This window comes from Solenopsis invicta, chromosome 2 (genome assembly GCF_016802725.1).
Source record: "Solenopsis invicta isolate M01_SB chromosome 2, UNIL_Sinv_3.0, whole genome shotgun sequence".
Lineage (NCBI taxonomy): Eukaryota > Metazoa > Arthropoda > Insecta > Hymenoptera > Formicidae > Solenopsis > Solenopsis invicta.
Genome location: NC_052665.1, coordinates 11,209,977 through 11,224,748, shown reverse-complemented (window position 1 = coordinate 11,224,748; position 14,772 = coordinate 11,209,977). Strand labels below are relative to the sequence as shown.

Genomic DNA, 14,772 nt, shown 5'->3' with positions numbered 1-14,772 from the left:
GTAATACGAGGAAACGATTTGCTGGATAATTATATATATTTCATGAGTATTTTCGGGATAAAAATATTAGTGATGTAAACGAGAAGGATAAATGCTACAACCTCATATTTTCTCTAATTATATATTTTTTTATTATTTTAACAAAATTCAATGTACTTGCATTAAATTTTTATGTTATACAAGCATATTTATAGAAAGTATTAAGACATTAATTATAATGTCTTCGTATTTATCGAATAGACATCATTACATTATATCATTAATATCTTTTTAATCTTTCTTATATAAAGCAATTTGTTAACGTACATTAAAATAATATAACAAATAATATATTATATGTTACCAGAATATTGAAATAATATTAATGCATAATTGATATATATATTTATTTATGTCATATAAACTTCGTAACTTATATATACACATTACACACACACACACACACACACACACACACACACACACACACACACACACACACACTGATAATACATTTCATGCGCACACACATTCATGATATTTTTAAAAAAAGTAGCAAAGATTATTTTGAGATGTAATCTCAAAATAATCTTAATATTGAATCCCCTTATTTGTCTAATCTGAATGAATGAAGCATGTTCGTAACCAGACAGGATATAGTCCAGACAATCTGACCAAACCCGTAGTCCCAAGTCAACATTTGTGTTATAAGAGACGAAGTGTAGGAAATACGTTTTCAAGTATAAAAATGACGGCTAAGAATAAAAATGACGTATTCTCGTTCTTAAATCATTTTTACATATATTTCACATATTTACAAACTCATGTCAGTATTAGACATTGAACAATAAATATAAATATTCAATAATATACAGAAATTAAACAATTAAAACAACAACTTTAAATAATATAATCTTTTACATAATTTAAGATAATCTAATTCCCGCACGCGTGAAAAATACGAAGCTTTATAAATATACAGTAAATATGAAATATAAAATTTAAAAATATAAAATTAAAAATAAATATTTTCTAAAATTGTATATATTTTGCATATTTTATAAAATGCTGATAAAATATTAATTATTACAAAAATTGACTGCACACAAAATCGCTTTATTACGATAACTCTTCACTTATCATTAACAATTCTGTTTAACAATTAACTATTATTAATAGCAATATAATTTTCTTAAAAAATTGCTTCACTTAAAACGCTATCGAAATAACATTTCTTACTTTTCAATAATTCTCTTTAGAAGCAATTGATCGAATTCTTCTTTGACAAATTTATAATATTATCATTTCTGACATTGTAATATTGTTCATATATTTTATTACGTTAACAAGACTTTAATAATTATGGTCATAGATAAAAATGATGAATATTATGTGAGCTATAAATCACACTCTGAAAGCTGAACTGCTTGATATTATTATTATTATAAGCGTATTATAAGCCATTACAATCAAATTTATTTGGCTGCTTCTGCTAAGGAGGTTTAAAACCAAGGAGGATTTAAAACTATGTATAAACTGACGCGCTCATTAATTTGCAGAATATCACTCGCGTCAAGTCCATCTTCAAGACATTACAAATTCCGTATATATAGTGATTGCTTTCAACTTTGAATATTCGACATGGTCGAATAAATTTAGTCGTGTGCATCTTGATAATTGGAATGTCGAATGGACTGATGCATCGAGGTGGAGTCATCCGATTGAAGTAAGTACATGCTGGTCAGTTTGCCATTGAAGGTGTAAGGACCCATATCAAGGCTATTAAGTACATCATCCGGCCTCTTTACCGGCCTGAGATTCGCCTGCCACTGATAAATAGAGGTCGGCTTACCGTTGTTCACGAAGTCGGCTGACAGGTTGTCCAAGTTCATGATTGGACTGTCGGTTGGCTTCTTGCCAGGCTTCTTCTGCCATTGGTAGACGGAGGTAGGCTTGCCGTTGCTTATGAAGTCTACAGGCAATTTGATGAAGGGATTAACGGTCTGCTGAGAGGCCGGTTGAGGTCGCACAGGTCTCACGTGGTGCAGCTGGACTACTTGAGGTGCGAGGGGTATCTGGGGCTTCAGGGAAGCGCTCGAGTACGTAGGTGGTTGCGAGATATATCCGAGACCAGGTACAAACATATACGGTATAGGCGGGAGTCGGATATAGAAGATATCACTCTCTTGATATCTTTTAGACGTGTCTGACGATCTATCCTGTGCCAACAACTCTGAATTGTTGTAATCGATTTCATACGTGGACACCCTCGGATAATGCAAAACACGCGATAACAGAGGATAATCTACGTATATAGCCTTGTGTTTCCGTTCTTGTACCTTTTTCTCATTGCTTGTTTCATTCTCACGTGTCGATGATCCGGAAACTTCGAGATGATGGGGTGTTTGCTTCGGGATTGAGATAGTCTCGTTCAGATCTTCTACCATTTCACTTATTTTATCCGGATTGTCGTCCAGACGATTTTCCGTAGAAAGTAAAAGCTCTTTTTGGACTTGAGGGATCAAACGGTTGTTCAATGCGTTTGGAAAAGGATTTGCTGCCACAAATCCGATTATAGGTATCAATAGGACCACTACCATCGTGAGAGGGTCTGAAAAGGGATAAATATGTTTTTTGTAAAAATATCAGAGAGTGACAAGATCATTTAAAAGATAATAGTTATCTATTTGCGCAAATTAAAATATTATAATCTTGTTGGAAGACAATAAATTTATTAATTTATAAAAAGAAATTGTTAACACATTGAACATTAACGTTACAATAATGTATTATCTTATAATTAAGATTATTAAGAAATTATTTTATTTCAACAGGCAGAAATCTGTCTTTGGAACAAGTTAAAGGTCTTATAGCATTATTCTGAATTCAGCAGAGTGAGCGAAACGAGCCAAAACAAATTGTTCGGCTGGTCGGGGTGGATGTCCTTAGGCGCGTTTCCTGTCTAGCTACGCACACCATTATCAGGTCCCATTCCTGATTGCGGTGCGCGATTGTGTGTGTACATCTGACGTCGAATAAATCATGTCTCCGCGCGGAGCGCGAGCGAGAAAAAGGGTGGGCGGGCAAGAAAGGAGGTAAGGATACAAACGCGATGCGACGCGTCGCGGCGTTTGAACGTTCCATGCCTTTTGCTCGCGTTGCGGTATTTCCCTCTTCTTCTCCTTCTACAGCGATGGCGCGAGGCGAACGAAACAGGAGCACCAAGAAGAGTAATTGAAAGCGGGTTATAAAATCGTCGAGTCACGCATTCCAGTCGCGAAGTCCTCCAGTGCTCGCTGGACGGAGGACCTTGCAGAAGGTCGGCTAACAGAGCGCTAACAGAAATTGACCCATTCGTATTTGTCCTTCGATGAATATTTCTAATCGAGCACTAAACGATGTTACTTCATTCCGTAACTATCCTGGGACTTTTAAAGCAACCGCTAAACAATTTTACATATATCTCAAATATTCCTATCTCTGGATTCGTATGTTTTATTATCAGGGTTGGGTGGTGAAAAGTTAAAAATTTGTTAAAAAGTTAATTATTTTTAACTCAATTTTGCCGCTGTGTGATTAGGAAAAAAAATGATAGCTTCTTTTTATCGGTTACTACAATGTACCTGGTGAAGATCTTTCAACAAACGTTTTTCACGTAGCCTCTATCATTACATGCCCATTAACTATTGGCAGACTGCTATTTTTTTTACTAGCCCAATCCAGTTTGCTTTAACAAGTTTTTAATTGTAAACTTAATTTATATTAATTTGTAGTTTGATAAGATACAATTAATGACCAAAAGTTTCAGAAATCCCCTGTGACTCTTTATCAAACAGCACGATTATTACATAATTTAATATTATTTTTTTATGATTTGTTGTTATCTTGATATTTTATAAATATTTTATAGATACGTGTATTTACAATAATATTCTATTTTTGTTTAATATTACGCTTCTATCATATTTGGTTATCTATACGTATAGTGAAAAAATCAATATGGAAAAAGTAAATTTGCAGTAATATATCATATTATCGTAAATACGTATAATTATTTATAAAAAATCTATATAATAATAAATTAATATAAGTTAGTATAAATTATTTAATTAGATATTTATATTGACGATCGAAAAGTTTTATCAACGACTGGTAACGTCTACACTGTTCAAGATTCTCAATAATCCACCGCGAGGCCATCACTTGTAGCAAATATATCTTACAAAAATCAACTTGAAGTAGTAACTATGATTTTCTGAAATTTATACCAGTTTAAAAAAATGTTTTCTATTTAAATGGTTGCAAGTAAAAACGCACTCATTTTCTTGGATAAGTAAATTTTTAAAATTTTTACACAATTCATAATCAATGTTACCAATGAATAATAGAAGTATCCTGTTTTATCATCAACTGGTAATCGTCTGACAGTATAAAAAAAAATATAAAATCTATAGTATTTATATGTATATTAATTAATTGTTAAATGATCAATGCATGAAGTTCACTTTGCACAGTTCATAATGTTTCACATATTTATGTTGGAAGATATTAGATTATTAGAATTAGAATTCAAAATAAAATTAATATATGTATACAAATAAAAAAATAATATTAGATTAAAATAAAATTATAAAGTAAAAAAATTTTAGATATAACATTCACGATTAATGCACCTGTCAACGTCCATATCACGTTTAAAGCACCAGTTCTCGTCCGATCACTGAAGTTAAGCAACGTTGGGCACGGTTAGTACTTGGATGGGTGACCGCTTGGGAACACCGTGTGATGTTGACATAATTTTTTTGCATTAATCGTGAATATTATATTTAAAATTTATTTTATAATTTTATTTTAATCTAATATGATATTTTTATTTTTTATTTGTATACTTATATAAATTTTATAAAACAATATTTTTTTGTGAAAAGTAAAAAAAATATTTCTTCAAAATAACTACAGTATACTACATTCATGTAAGAAATCTTTATCTAACGGTCTATTAATTCCGTAACTGTTAATTCTTCCTTTACCAATTAAAATGTACTGAATCGTTCATTACGAACAATCGTTATCACCAATGAAGGAATTTCATCGACTCATAAGTTTCATCACAATAGCGATAAAGTACAATTATCATAATATAATATCCGAATCCTGCATTCCACATTGTTTCAAAATACCGTTTTCTTTCATTGGTGCATAACCGACAGTTTAGTTTTATTTGCAATCGGATACACTCTTAATTCATGCTCACATACTAATTAAAACAAATGTATTAATCTGAACAATTTTGCTTCCGAGTCATTTATGAATTACAGACATTCCTTCACAACCACTTGGATGTATTTCCAATGATTTACGTATGTATAGAATTAAAATAGCTGGAACTAAATCCGATACAGTACGTAATATATACCGCTGATGTATACCAATTTTTCAACGTATTACGCATTGTACGTTGCGCGTGTAAACCGTTATTTCTCTGAAACAAAGCAGCGGTACATAGATATGTGTCACTACGAGTACTACATGATAATGTGTTACTTCGTTTAACACGTTTTTTTGTACTTTACGTAATTATAGATGTCTGATGAAAATTATTTAAATTTTATTAAATAGACACGGACTTTTGACAAATACCCTTGCATCTTCGTTTGAAAAAAGTTTTCATCAAATTTTGTGAAAATTAATTTGGGAGCTAAAACTATATGGAGTATCCATTGATTATGTTTTTATTATCTTTTTCTCGATGTTACTTCAATTTGAAAATTTCTCGTCTTCTTGAAAACAAGAGATAGATTATAGATATCTTTCAAAGAAATAAATGCAATAGAAGTAGTATTTCTAACAAAGAAGAAAGACATGTATTGATCTCGGAGAGTGTGCTGCCGGTAAACAGAATATATCATTTTGCTATCAATGTTAATTAGAGGTACTTAGTCTGTATGTAATTCAGCATTGAAGAAAACAGGAAAACACTTATCGCCTTTTAGCACATAATTCTATCACACAATTAACCTTTTTCTTATTATTTTCTTGGCACTGACCTATTTTCTTCACATCTAATCCGTTTTCATTAGAAAATCCAATGATAGAGCAACCTAGTCAGTTTTTTAAAAAAAACTCGAATTATATGTCAGTTCGAATATGATTGCACTTACAGCTTTCGCAGATAAATCACCAAATATTCGCTGAATAAGGAAAGGAATCTAGTTTCTTCCGACACGTCGAATGAGTATCGAAGCGTACACAACGGCTTACTCCGGCAGAACATAGCCACTCGAAATTAGCTTCGGCCAAATTGCCACTGTGTTCGCCAATGCGTCAGTGACAGTAGCCACTAAAACGTTACCGTATACAGTCATACCTTCCACGTAGTTGGTATCATTATATCCCGCGCTTCGCTTCTCGATAAAATATAGATTCCCCTTTTTGCACTGGCATACGGGTAGCCTTCAATTTCAACGGAAGGAGAGAGTTAGGTATCGAGTGGTAGGTATAGTCGAGGATCCCATTGTTGACCCGAATAATTGCATATTAATCGCACTCCGCGAAGCGGAAACGGGGCCATTTTTTCACCGTTTCCGAACGAAGGAAGATGCCACAATAGACAGGTTCGGTGAAAATATAGCCGCTCTTTCTTTTTTTTTCCAGGTCTTTTAATCGTTTGCTGTAATTAGAGAAATACCGAATATAACACCGGAGATTAATTGACTATCACGTTTTTGAAGCATCTGATCCTTTTTAATGGAAAGCGTTTGCAAAGTCATAAAACCATGTTCCTTTCATTATTGAGTTAATGTTTTCGAATCCTTTTTCTAATTTATTTTCTCTATAATTGGTTATATTTTGATCGACGTTTCTTCTATCTAAATAAATTCTCTCTCAATTTTAATTGCGATGTAAAGTTCTTTTTACAAAACTTACATTGCTCGTAGCTTTTGATAACATTATAATTTTTTAAATCAAACGATCATATAGTCTGGTCATTTCTGAATAGATTTTTAAAAAATTATAACAATTTCAACAGTATCTCCTCCCTCTTCCCCTTCCCCCCAAAAAATACGTAAGAGCCAAACGATTAACAGACTCCACGCCGCACGTACAGAAATAAAAATTCTATCGCTAAAAAAAAGTAGAAAAAAATGTATGTGGACAAATGTAATTGAGACTAAAGGATTCACTTTAATTGGCAATTGGATAAATCACCATTGACGCGTGTCGCTCCCTGACATAAAACACGTAAGAAGAAAAGATAGCTATCACGAAATACTCGTTCTTATTCGCTGCTTCTTTAATCATCCAATTTTACGCTACTGATTTTAGCGCGATATAGCGTATACGCGGAATTTCGCAGGATGTAGCGCGGAAGCTTGTAAGGTGATTCATAGGCTATTGAAGAAGTTTTTATTTTGCAATAAATTCCCAATGTCCTACATAGTGCATATTTCATCTGTCGATGATCTTTGTGCGGCTTTACAAAACGTAAAACGATTTCGATTAAATGTTACAATAATTTAATTATGCGCGGATTTCCCTTTATTCTAACAATGAATATCTGACCTCTTCTGTAATGTAACTGTTCCACACGCCCAAGTACCGCTAAACGGAAACATTTTCACATGGTAATATTTACGCATTTGTAAGGAAAAAGAGGACAAAAGATACCAGATATCGCTTACTTAGAATCGTCGCGTCGTCGCTTTGACTCGCACGTGGCTTTCCTAATAAGCTTTATTTTACAAGGCTCTCTCGTAATTACAGCGACAAGCGACGAAGGACTCTGGTGAGACTGCAGGTGCTTCCTTTCAAGATTACAATCGAGTACGAACGAATCTCCCCGTACTCCGTTCGCCATACGCTGTTCGCAATTGTTACCGCGAATCGCACGAGTCCCGGATTTGAGGAATGTCGATTGTCCGCGCACCAACGGCAACCCGATTGTTAATTTCGGAGTTTAGCAGCTCGATCTGCGAGTAATTTCACGATATAATGAGATTGCGAGCGTACCGCAACGCTGTAACCCGGATTTCGATTCCCAAATGCGCATCTTCCAACTTGGGGAATAATTTTAGTTGCACAAATTATTTTGACGTGCAATAACGGTTCCGTAAATGCTGGTTGTTAGAAATATTTATTATTTTGAGATCCTATGAACCTAGAACTATCCAAATTTTCATCATAAAAACTAACGTAATACGTACATACTATTTCGAGTAATTATTCCACGTTATTATTATTGCATTAGCCATTTAACGGATTTTATATAAAAAAAATGTTACTATAATACATTTAGAAGCCGTTAACGTGTGTTATTAAGTACGTTCGCATTTATGATTTGTGATTTTCGATTCTGTCACGAAATTAAATACAATCGAGCTGTACTGTCAATGACATCGAAAATATAATTTTCTAAATATTACAGAGAAATTCGTGAACACTAAATGAATGAGACATTAATGCTCTTATATTGCAAAATGATGGTTGCTACAATTATACTTTTATAAACGTTAATGTATGTAAGCAACATTTTTGCGGATCAAACTGTTACTTTACAAAACGTTACTTTAGTAAATTATTTATGTGAACTTTGTAACGAACACTTTCTCGGATTTAAGTATTTGTAAAGAGTTTTCTTTTTTTTACGCTTTCACATTCCTTAAAAAGTGGCAGTTCTCGCCTTAATTCGGTATCAATGACGGGAAACTGTAGCGAATGATCGACAATAGTCGGTCAAGGAGAAAAACAGAGGGACGACGACGAGTATCCTGTAAAACGAATTTTGCTACAACTATGAGACTCGTTACGCGATTAGAAGCGGCTGTCTCGTCAAATGATCGATTCTTTATTCGAGTATTAAGATCTCAAATATCTGAGGCTATTGACAATCTACATTGACGTGAGTCTTAAAAAAAAAAAAAAAAAAAAAAATACGTGACGATAAAACTAATTCTGGATTCCATTAGCAAATGATTTGTATCTCTTGGATCATTATCGTAGGAAAAAAAAAGAGAAAGGGGGACATTGCAAAATTGATATAAATATATGCAATCAGTAATTGCATGTTTGAATAAAAGAGATAAATCTTTTATAATATAAATATTTTTTTATGTAATAAAATCAAATTGGTATGTGCACGTTCCAATTTTCTTTTTTTTAAGAAATCTGTATCAAGCATATTGTTAACAAAAAAGTGTTGCTCAAAGAGCGAATTATTCGATTTAGCGCGAAACTGTAATTCCGGCGTAAAGCAATAAACCATAATACATTTCTTCACCTTTTCTTTTTCATCCAAAATTTTCATAATTGGTGAATAAGTACATACATCTTTCGCGATAAATCTTCCGAGATTAAGTAATCTTTTTTAATTCTTCTATGCAGTCGAAACGAATTCATACATAAACTTTCACAAAAAGTGAAAGAAATCTACAATTGTTTATTTTCTCACATGTTTGTAACGCGAATTGTGCTTCTTCGTAATGATATCTTTCAGTGAGTCTTGTACGACGTATTTTAATTACCATCACTGTGTGAGACTACAAATCGGCGTTTTCATTAATTATATCTCAGCGAGAATTCTAATGTGCTCATAAATGTCTATCATGTGTTTTATGCGGGATAAAGTACATTTATTATTTTTTAAGGATTGAAGCAAAACATTAATGACACATAGCAACGGTATATTTGTAAACGATCTTATGCACGAATCGATTAACCCAGATAGACATCGTACTTGTGTACGTGCACGTTTCAACTATGCCGGTTTTAAAAAGATGGAATAATTCGAGAATTTAAATTAAAGATAACATTATTAAATAATTGTTCGCATAAATTTATATCAAAGTGCAGCATTTACAGAGATCGTTCGGACTTTACGATATATGAATTAATTATATGCTTCTTCAAATTACTACTGTGAGTCTTTCATTTATCTCTTAATAGAGACAAGCTAAAATGGAAACAAAAGTCTCTTTGGTGATCTACTAATAATTATGTCGCGTAAAATTTGCAATAGTCGCAATGTCCTCTCCCCCTCTCTCTCTCTCTCTCTCTCTCTCTCTAAAAAAAGAATAATTTATTTTTACTTTCTTCAATTATTAATCTCATTTCTTCTAACATTAACAGCGTTTGCTATATAGATTTGAAATTGCCATAACTTGTCCATAAAATTCACATTGCTTTAATATATATATTTTTTATATTTCCTGAAAAGTTAGCGACTTATTAGAACGTAAAATGTTTAACTCGAGAAAAAAATTATTCGATGGGAAACAATACAACCGATGTTGAACCAAAACTATTTGATAGACGACCAAAGTACAAGCTTCCGTCAAGGCTTCCAATAAATTATTTAACTTTGTATTCCACACACAGAATAATTAATATTTTCTGGTTACACAATGCTGTACATTGCTCTCTTTCTTAGAAATAACATTAAGATCAGTGATCGCATCTTACTACCCCAGATTCCAATTTCACGAACGCTGCACGAAGTAACATCCAATTTAAAAATCAATACAATTTATTCTCATGTTCTGCTATCTAAAAACTTTCACCTCGTTTCCAATCCTTTCAGTATTCATAGAAGGAAATCGCGATTCTCTGGAAATACGTCGTTGTATATAGAAAAAAAATATTGGGATTATATACTCGTACATGCATCAAACAACCGTTTAATACATGTAATTCTTCAATTGATATTATTTTATAATAAACTATTAAAATATCCCCTCCCCCCTCGTGAATAACGTTGGATTAAATTAACTTCCGCGTGAAAAAGTTTGGCACGTATCGATGACAACTGGAGTTGAATTTCGAAAGTATATAAATCGCGAAATAATCTGCACCTCGTTTTCCAGATGTTGCGCACAGCAAAGTAATGTTAGTGGCATGAAACGCTTCCTTCCATTGCTTTGCGCTGCCGCATTGACTCTTGGTGGCTTACCGCAAGAAATTGACCATTTATTACGAGCGCAGTTATTTACATGTGGAATCGTTAAGAAGTGAAATTTAGAGAACTCTAGCCTGGACCTCAAACCGATTGACTATGTCGTTACCCTGCTAACGAATGCAAAAATCGTCTGATACACGAGCGATTTTTACGACCCAGCTCACGAGCGAACGACCCGCAAATAAAAATGAGCCTTTACATTATCTTCAGGTAAAGAACGTCGATTTACAAGCAAAAGAGCAGAGATGATTGCCGAGGAATAATTTAGCAATAATTTTGAAAGAATATATACAAACGCGAAGCAGATTATTCTGTAGTCTCTCACGAGAGATACAAAGTAGAAGCTGAGATCATTTTGCTGGTCAGTCATTCGATCGATTGGCAAATTGGTCACGTAACACTAAACCTTTCAGCGTTGAAAAAAAAAGATTAAATGGAAATTAAGTGGAATCATTTATGGTTGACTTGCAATCTAAAATATGGATCAGATGCGTTTGCAATCGATTGAACTTAAAAGAGACAATTTTCGAAAATACACGGCGCGGTGTGTCGTATGCGCAGTTAATCACGATAGTTAAATGATAGCGACAGTGAAATAACAACGATAAAAGAAGAAGTGGTTCTCTTGCATTCACGAACGCGTGTCACAAAAATGCCGATCACCAAGTTAATCTAAATCGAGAGAAAGAATTCTCTTGGCGCTTTTCCCATGCCTGACTAGCTGTTCGAACGGATCGATGGACACTACAAGAATATCGATCGATGGAACGGCGATAGAGATCGTGCGCGACATGATGCTAGAGTGGCGGTCACCTGCGAAAGGTTGCACGTGATTGTACTGACTTCTGTATGCGAATAATCGCGTGGGTGGTAATCGTCAAGATCTTTCATCGCGATAAAAAACACAAAAAATATTGATATAATAGAAACATTAATGAATCTCATTGAAACGTCGTAATCCATTGAAATATTTTAATGACGACAGGTAGACAATTGACATATATCATATCACTGATAGCAATCTTGAATTCTATTAAAAATTGCGTAGGCCAAAAACTTGCGTAGAAAAACGACGATTAATTAATTTTATAGCCGATCAACTGCCAGTTCGACGGTGACAGAGACATTTCAATTAACAAATTACAAATCGATACTTGTAAGATGAATACATATAACCGATTTCAAGAATCGTTAAATTATTTAAGCGTATCGTCTTTCAACGAGAATCACATTTACCTCACGATCTTATTTTTGTTCTTTCGCTTCTTTATTATATTGTTTTCTGTGCCACGCACATTCATATATGGCGTACTCCTGATCAAGGTCTCCACGTGAAGCAATTTCATGGAATTTCCGAGCAATTACCCGCAATTAAACATCATGATCGTGCGTTTCAGAGCACAATTATTCGAAATTCACATTCGAGAAATTGCGAAAGAAACTCACGCGCGTACTCACCGCGTATACGAATCTCGTAGACAAAAAGATACGATGGACAATGCGAAGATCAGTCCCAGACGTCTCTTCTTTTCGTTCGCGGATGCGGCTCTCCCCAAAATACATTCGAGCGTCTGTGAAGCCCACGGTCCCTTCGGTCAGCTTCGAACAGCTTCGAGGGTTGCACAAGTTTCACCGACTCCGTGGATCTGCGATCTGCTATCAGAATGAGGGCTTTTCTTAAGATCGTCTGTTCTTATGTCGCTGCCCCCACTGAGGCAAACCTCAGTTGTACCTCGAGCAGACTGCTCTTCGTAGTGTCCGAGGAACTATGTCCCCTCCTTACAACAGGACGATACGCACGCTGCCGTACGAGCGGCACACTTTCGTTCCTTCGCATCTCTTTCGACGCTTCACTCTTGCTGACGCATCTTCACTCTTCATGACACTTTTGCTCTTGATCAAGACCGAAGCACCCGTAACCATTATGGGCGCGTACGAGCTGCCACTTTATCAATGAATGTATTACTCCCATCCTTCATCGCCTTACGGCTTCTCGACAATTCGCATGCATGTGTGCATGTGTAAAATATATTTATCAATTCATAATTATACTATCATTGCGATACGCTTGGCTCTTCGCGTTGATCCTTTCCATTAAGGACAGTTCGCATTAACGTAAATTATTTTTAATTCGATTTAACTTGAAATAAATTGTTGAGAAAAAAAATTGTTAACTTGATTAAATTTCTTCACTTCAAGCATTTACGTACTTAAATTAAATATATTTGTAGTTAAATATATAAATGCTTAAAGTAAAATTCAAGAATTTTATGTATTTAAGTTAAATGCATAAATAAGTAAACTTGAAAAATTTAGTCAAGTTAATAACTTTTCTCAGTGCACTTTCTATTTTTTTTCTAGTTCTAAAAATTAGAAAAATAAAGAAAGTTAATCTACAAATGTGGATACAAGCCTTTAAATAGCCTAAGTGTAAAATTAATTCTAATCGCTTTGCAACATTAATCCTTTTTGAAAAAAAAGAGGAAAAATCCCTTGTTAAAACGTCTGTTACATCAAGGTGACAAGAATCTTCAGAAGTAGAACAATCTTCAGAAATTTAATTTACGATTGTTTCTCTCGGGCTCAATACACTTTGCATTAAAATTTACAGTACGTTTTACACAGCTTAATTTTTATTTTATCGCTCGCATTATTAGTACGTCAACGCGTACCTTTTCATTCATTGGCTTGTTAGCCCGAACAAACTAATTTTCTTTTCGTGATTAATCATCATGAAGCCTCCGATACGGTACCTTTACTTGACTCTTTAATCTTAGTATCGACTTTCTCCGCATTCTCGCTATATCAATAGGTACCGCTATTGCTACTGCACGATTGGTTTTACAATATTATGCGTATAGTGGCACGATAGGCTAACGACCACATGGCTCTTATCTATTAATTGTTTTGTTATTGCTTTAATTTAAAAACATGTCGAACGCTTTGACAAAATTCGATCAGTTTAATTCTAGAGTGATATTCATATTATTTTTACATTAACACTACACAGAGTAAAAAAATCACTCTTAAAATTAAAAATCTTTTTTACTTTTAAGAATTTTTTTAATACTTTTCTCTACTTTATGTATAGATTGCAAGTTGTTAGAATAATTGAATTAATATTAATTTAATGTAAACAAAATCTTATATGTTATTTCAAGGTATCAAAATTTTAAAAACGAAAATTGTACTAAAGTTGAATTAGTACTTTAATGAAAATTAATAAACTTGAATTAGCATTTAGATGAAAATTCACTTATAGTAGCACTCCAGGGTTAATAAGTAAATCAAGTACAAAAGTAGAGCGTACTTAGGCTAGTGGCACGTAGAAAAACGTGAGCAATAAGACGTAAGCAGTAAGGAAATCAATATTTTTTTATTTACTTATGTTATTGCCTTAGTGCTCGATTATAATTGATCGGGTTTACGTTTCATTGCTTTTTCCATGTGTCATTAGTCTTAAGCCTATTCTACAATAGCATAAACACAAGATCGCGAGGCTGTAAGCCGCGATTGTACGTCTATTTCTATCAATAAACTTTTAACTTTAAAACGTATTACAGCCTTACGTTATTATAAAATAAGCTTTAAAATCTTACAAGTTCCGAACGTAACGTTACAGGATGAAACGCTGCAACGCGAACGCTGAACCATCATGCGCGAATAGCGGAGAATTAATAAACGATTAGCGCAAAATTGGAGTGAAAGATCCTTTGTATAGCTACGTTATGAAAAAGCCGTAAGAGCAGTTAAGTCATAAAGTTTACGGTTCACGGTACGAATGTATATTCGTCGTGCAAAATTCTCGTTGGGAATACCGGTACGCACGACACTCGTATCGA

General features: G+C 33.8%; 1 protein-coding gene and 1 non-coding gene across 3 annotated transcripts; one reads left to right on the top strand and one right to left on the bottom strand.

Moving 5' to 3' along the window:
- Nucleotides 1-763: 763 nt before the first annotated feature.
- LOC105194966 lies at nt 764-13,138 on the bottom strand. 2 transcript variants are annotated; one of them, XM_011160115.3, is made up of 2 exons: nt 12,389-13,138; nt 764-2,590 (listed from the first exon to the last, which is right to left on the bottom strand). In XM_011160115.3, the coding sequence occupies exon 2, from the start codon at nt 2,577-2,579 to the stop codon at nt 1,635-1,637; it is 945 nt and encodes a 314-aa protein (XP_011158417.2). In that variant the 5' UTR covers nt 2,580-2,590; nt 12,389-13,138; the 3' UTR covers nt 764-1,634. The 2 variants fall into 2 exon arrangements, with proteins under 2 accessions (XP_011158417.2, XP_039313674.1); XM_039457740.1 differs by lacking the exon at nt 12,389-13,138 and adding an exon at nt 6,141-12,381.
- LOC113003968 lies at nt 4,655-4,773 on the top strand. Its single transcript, XR_003268784.1, has one exon. It is a non-coding gene; the product is annotated as a 5S ribosomal RNA (ribosomal RNA).
- Nucleotides 13,139-14,772: the final 1,634 nt, after the last annotated feature.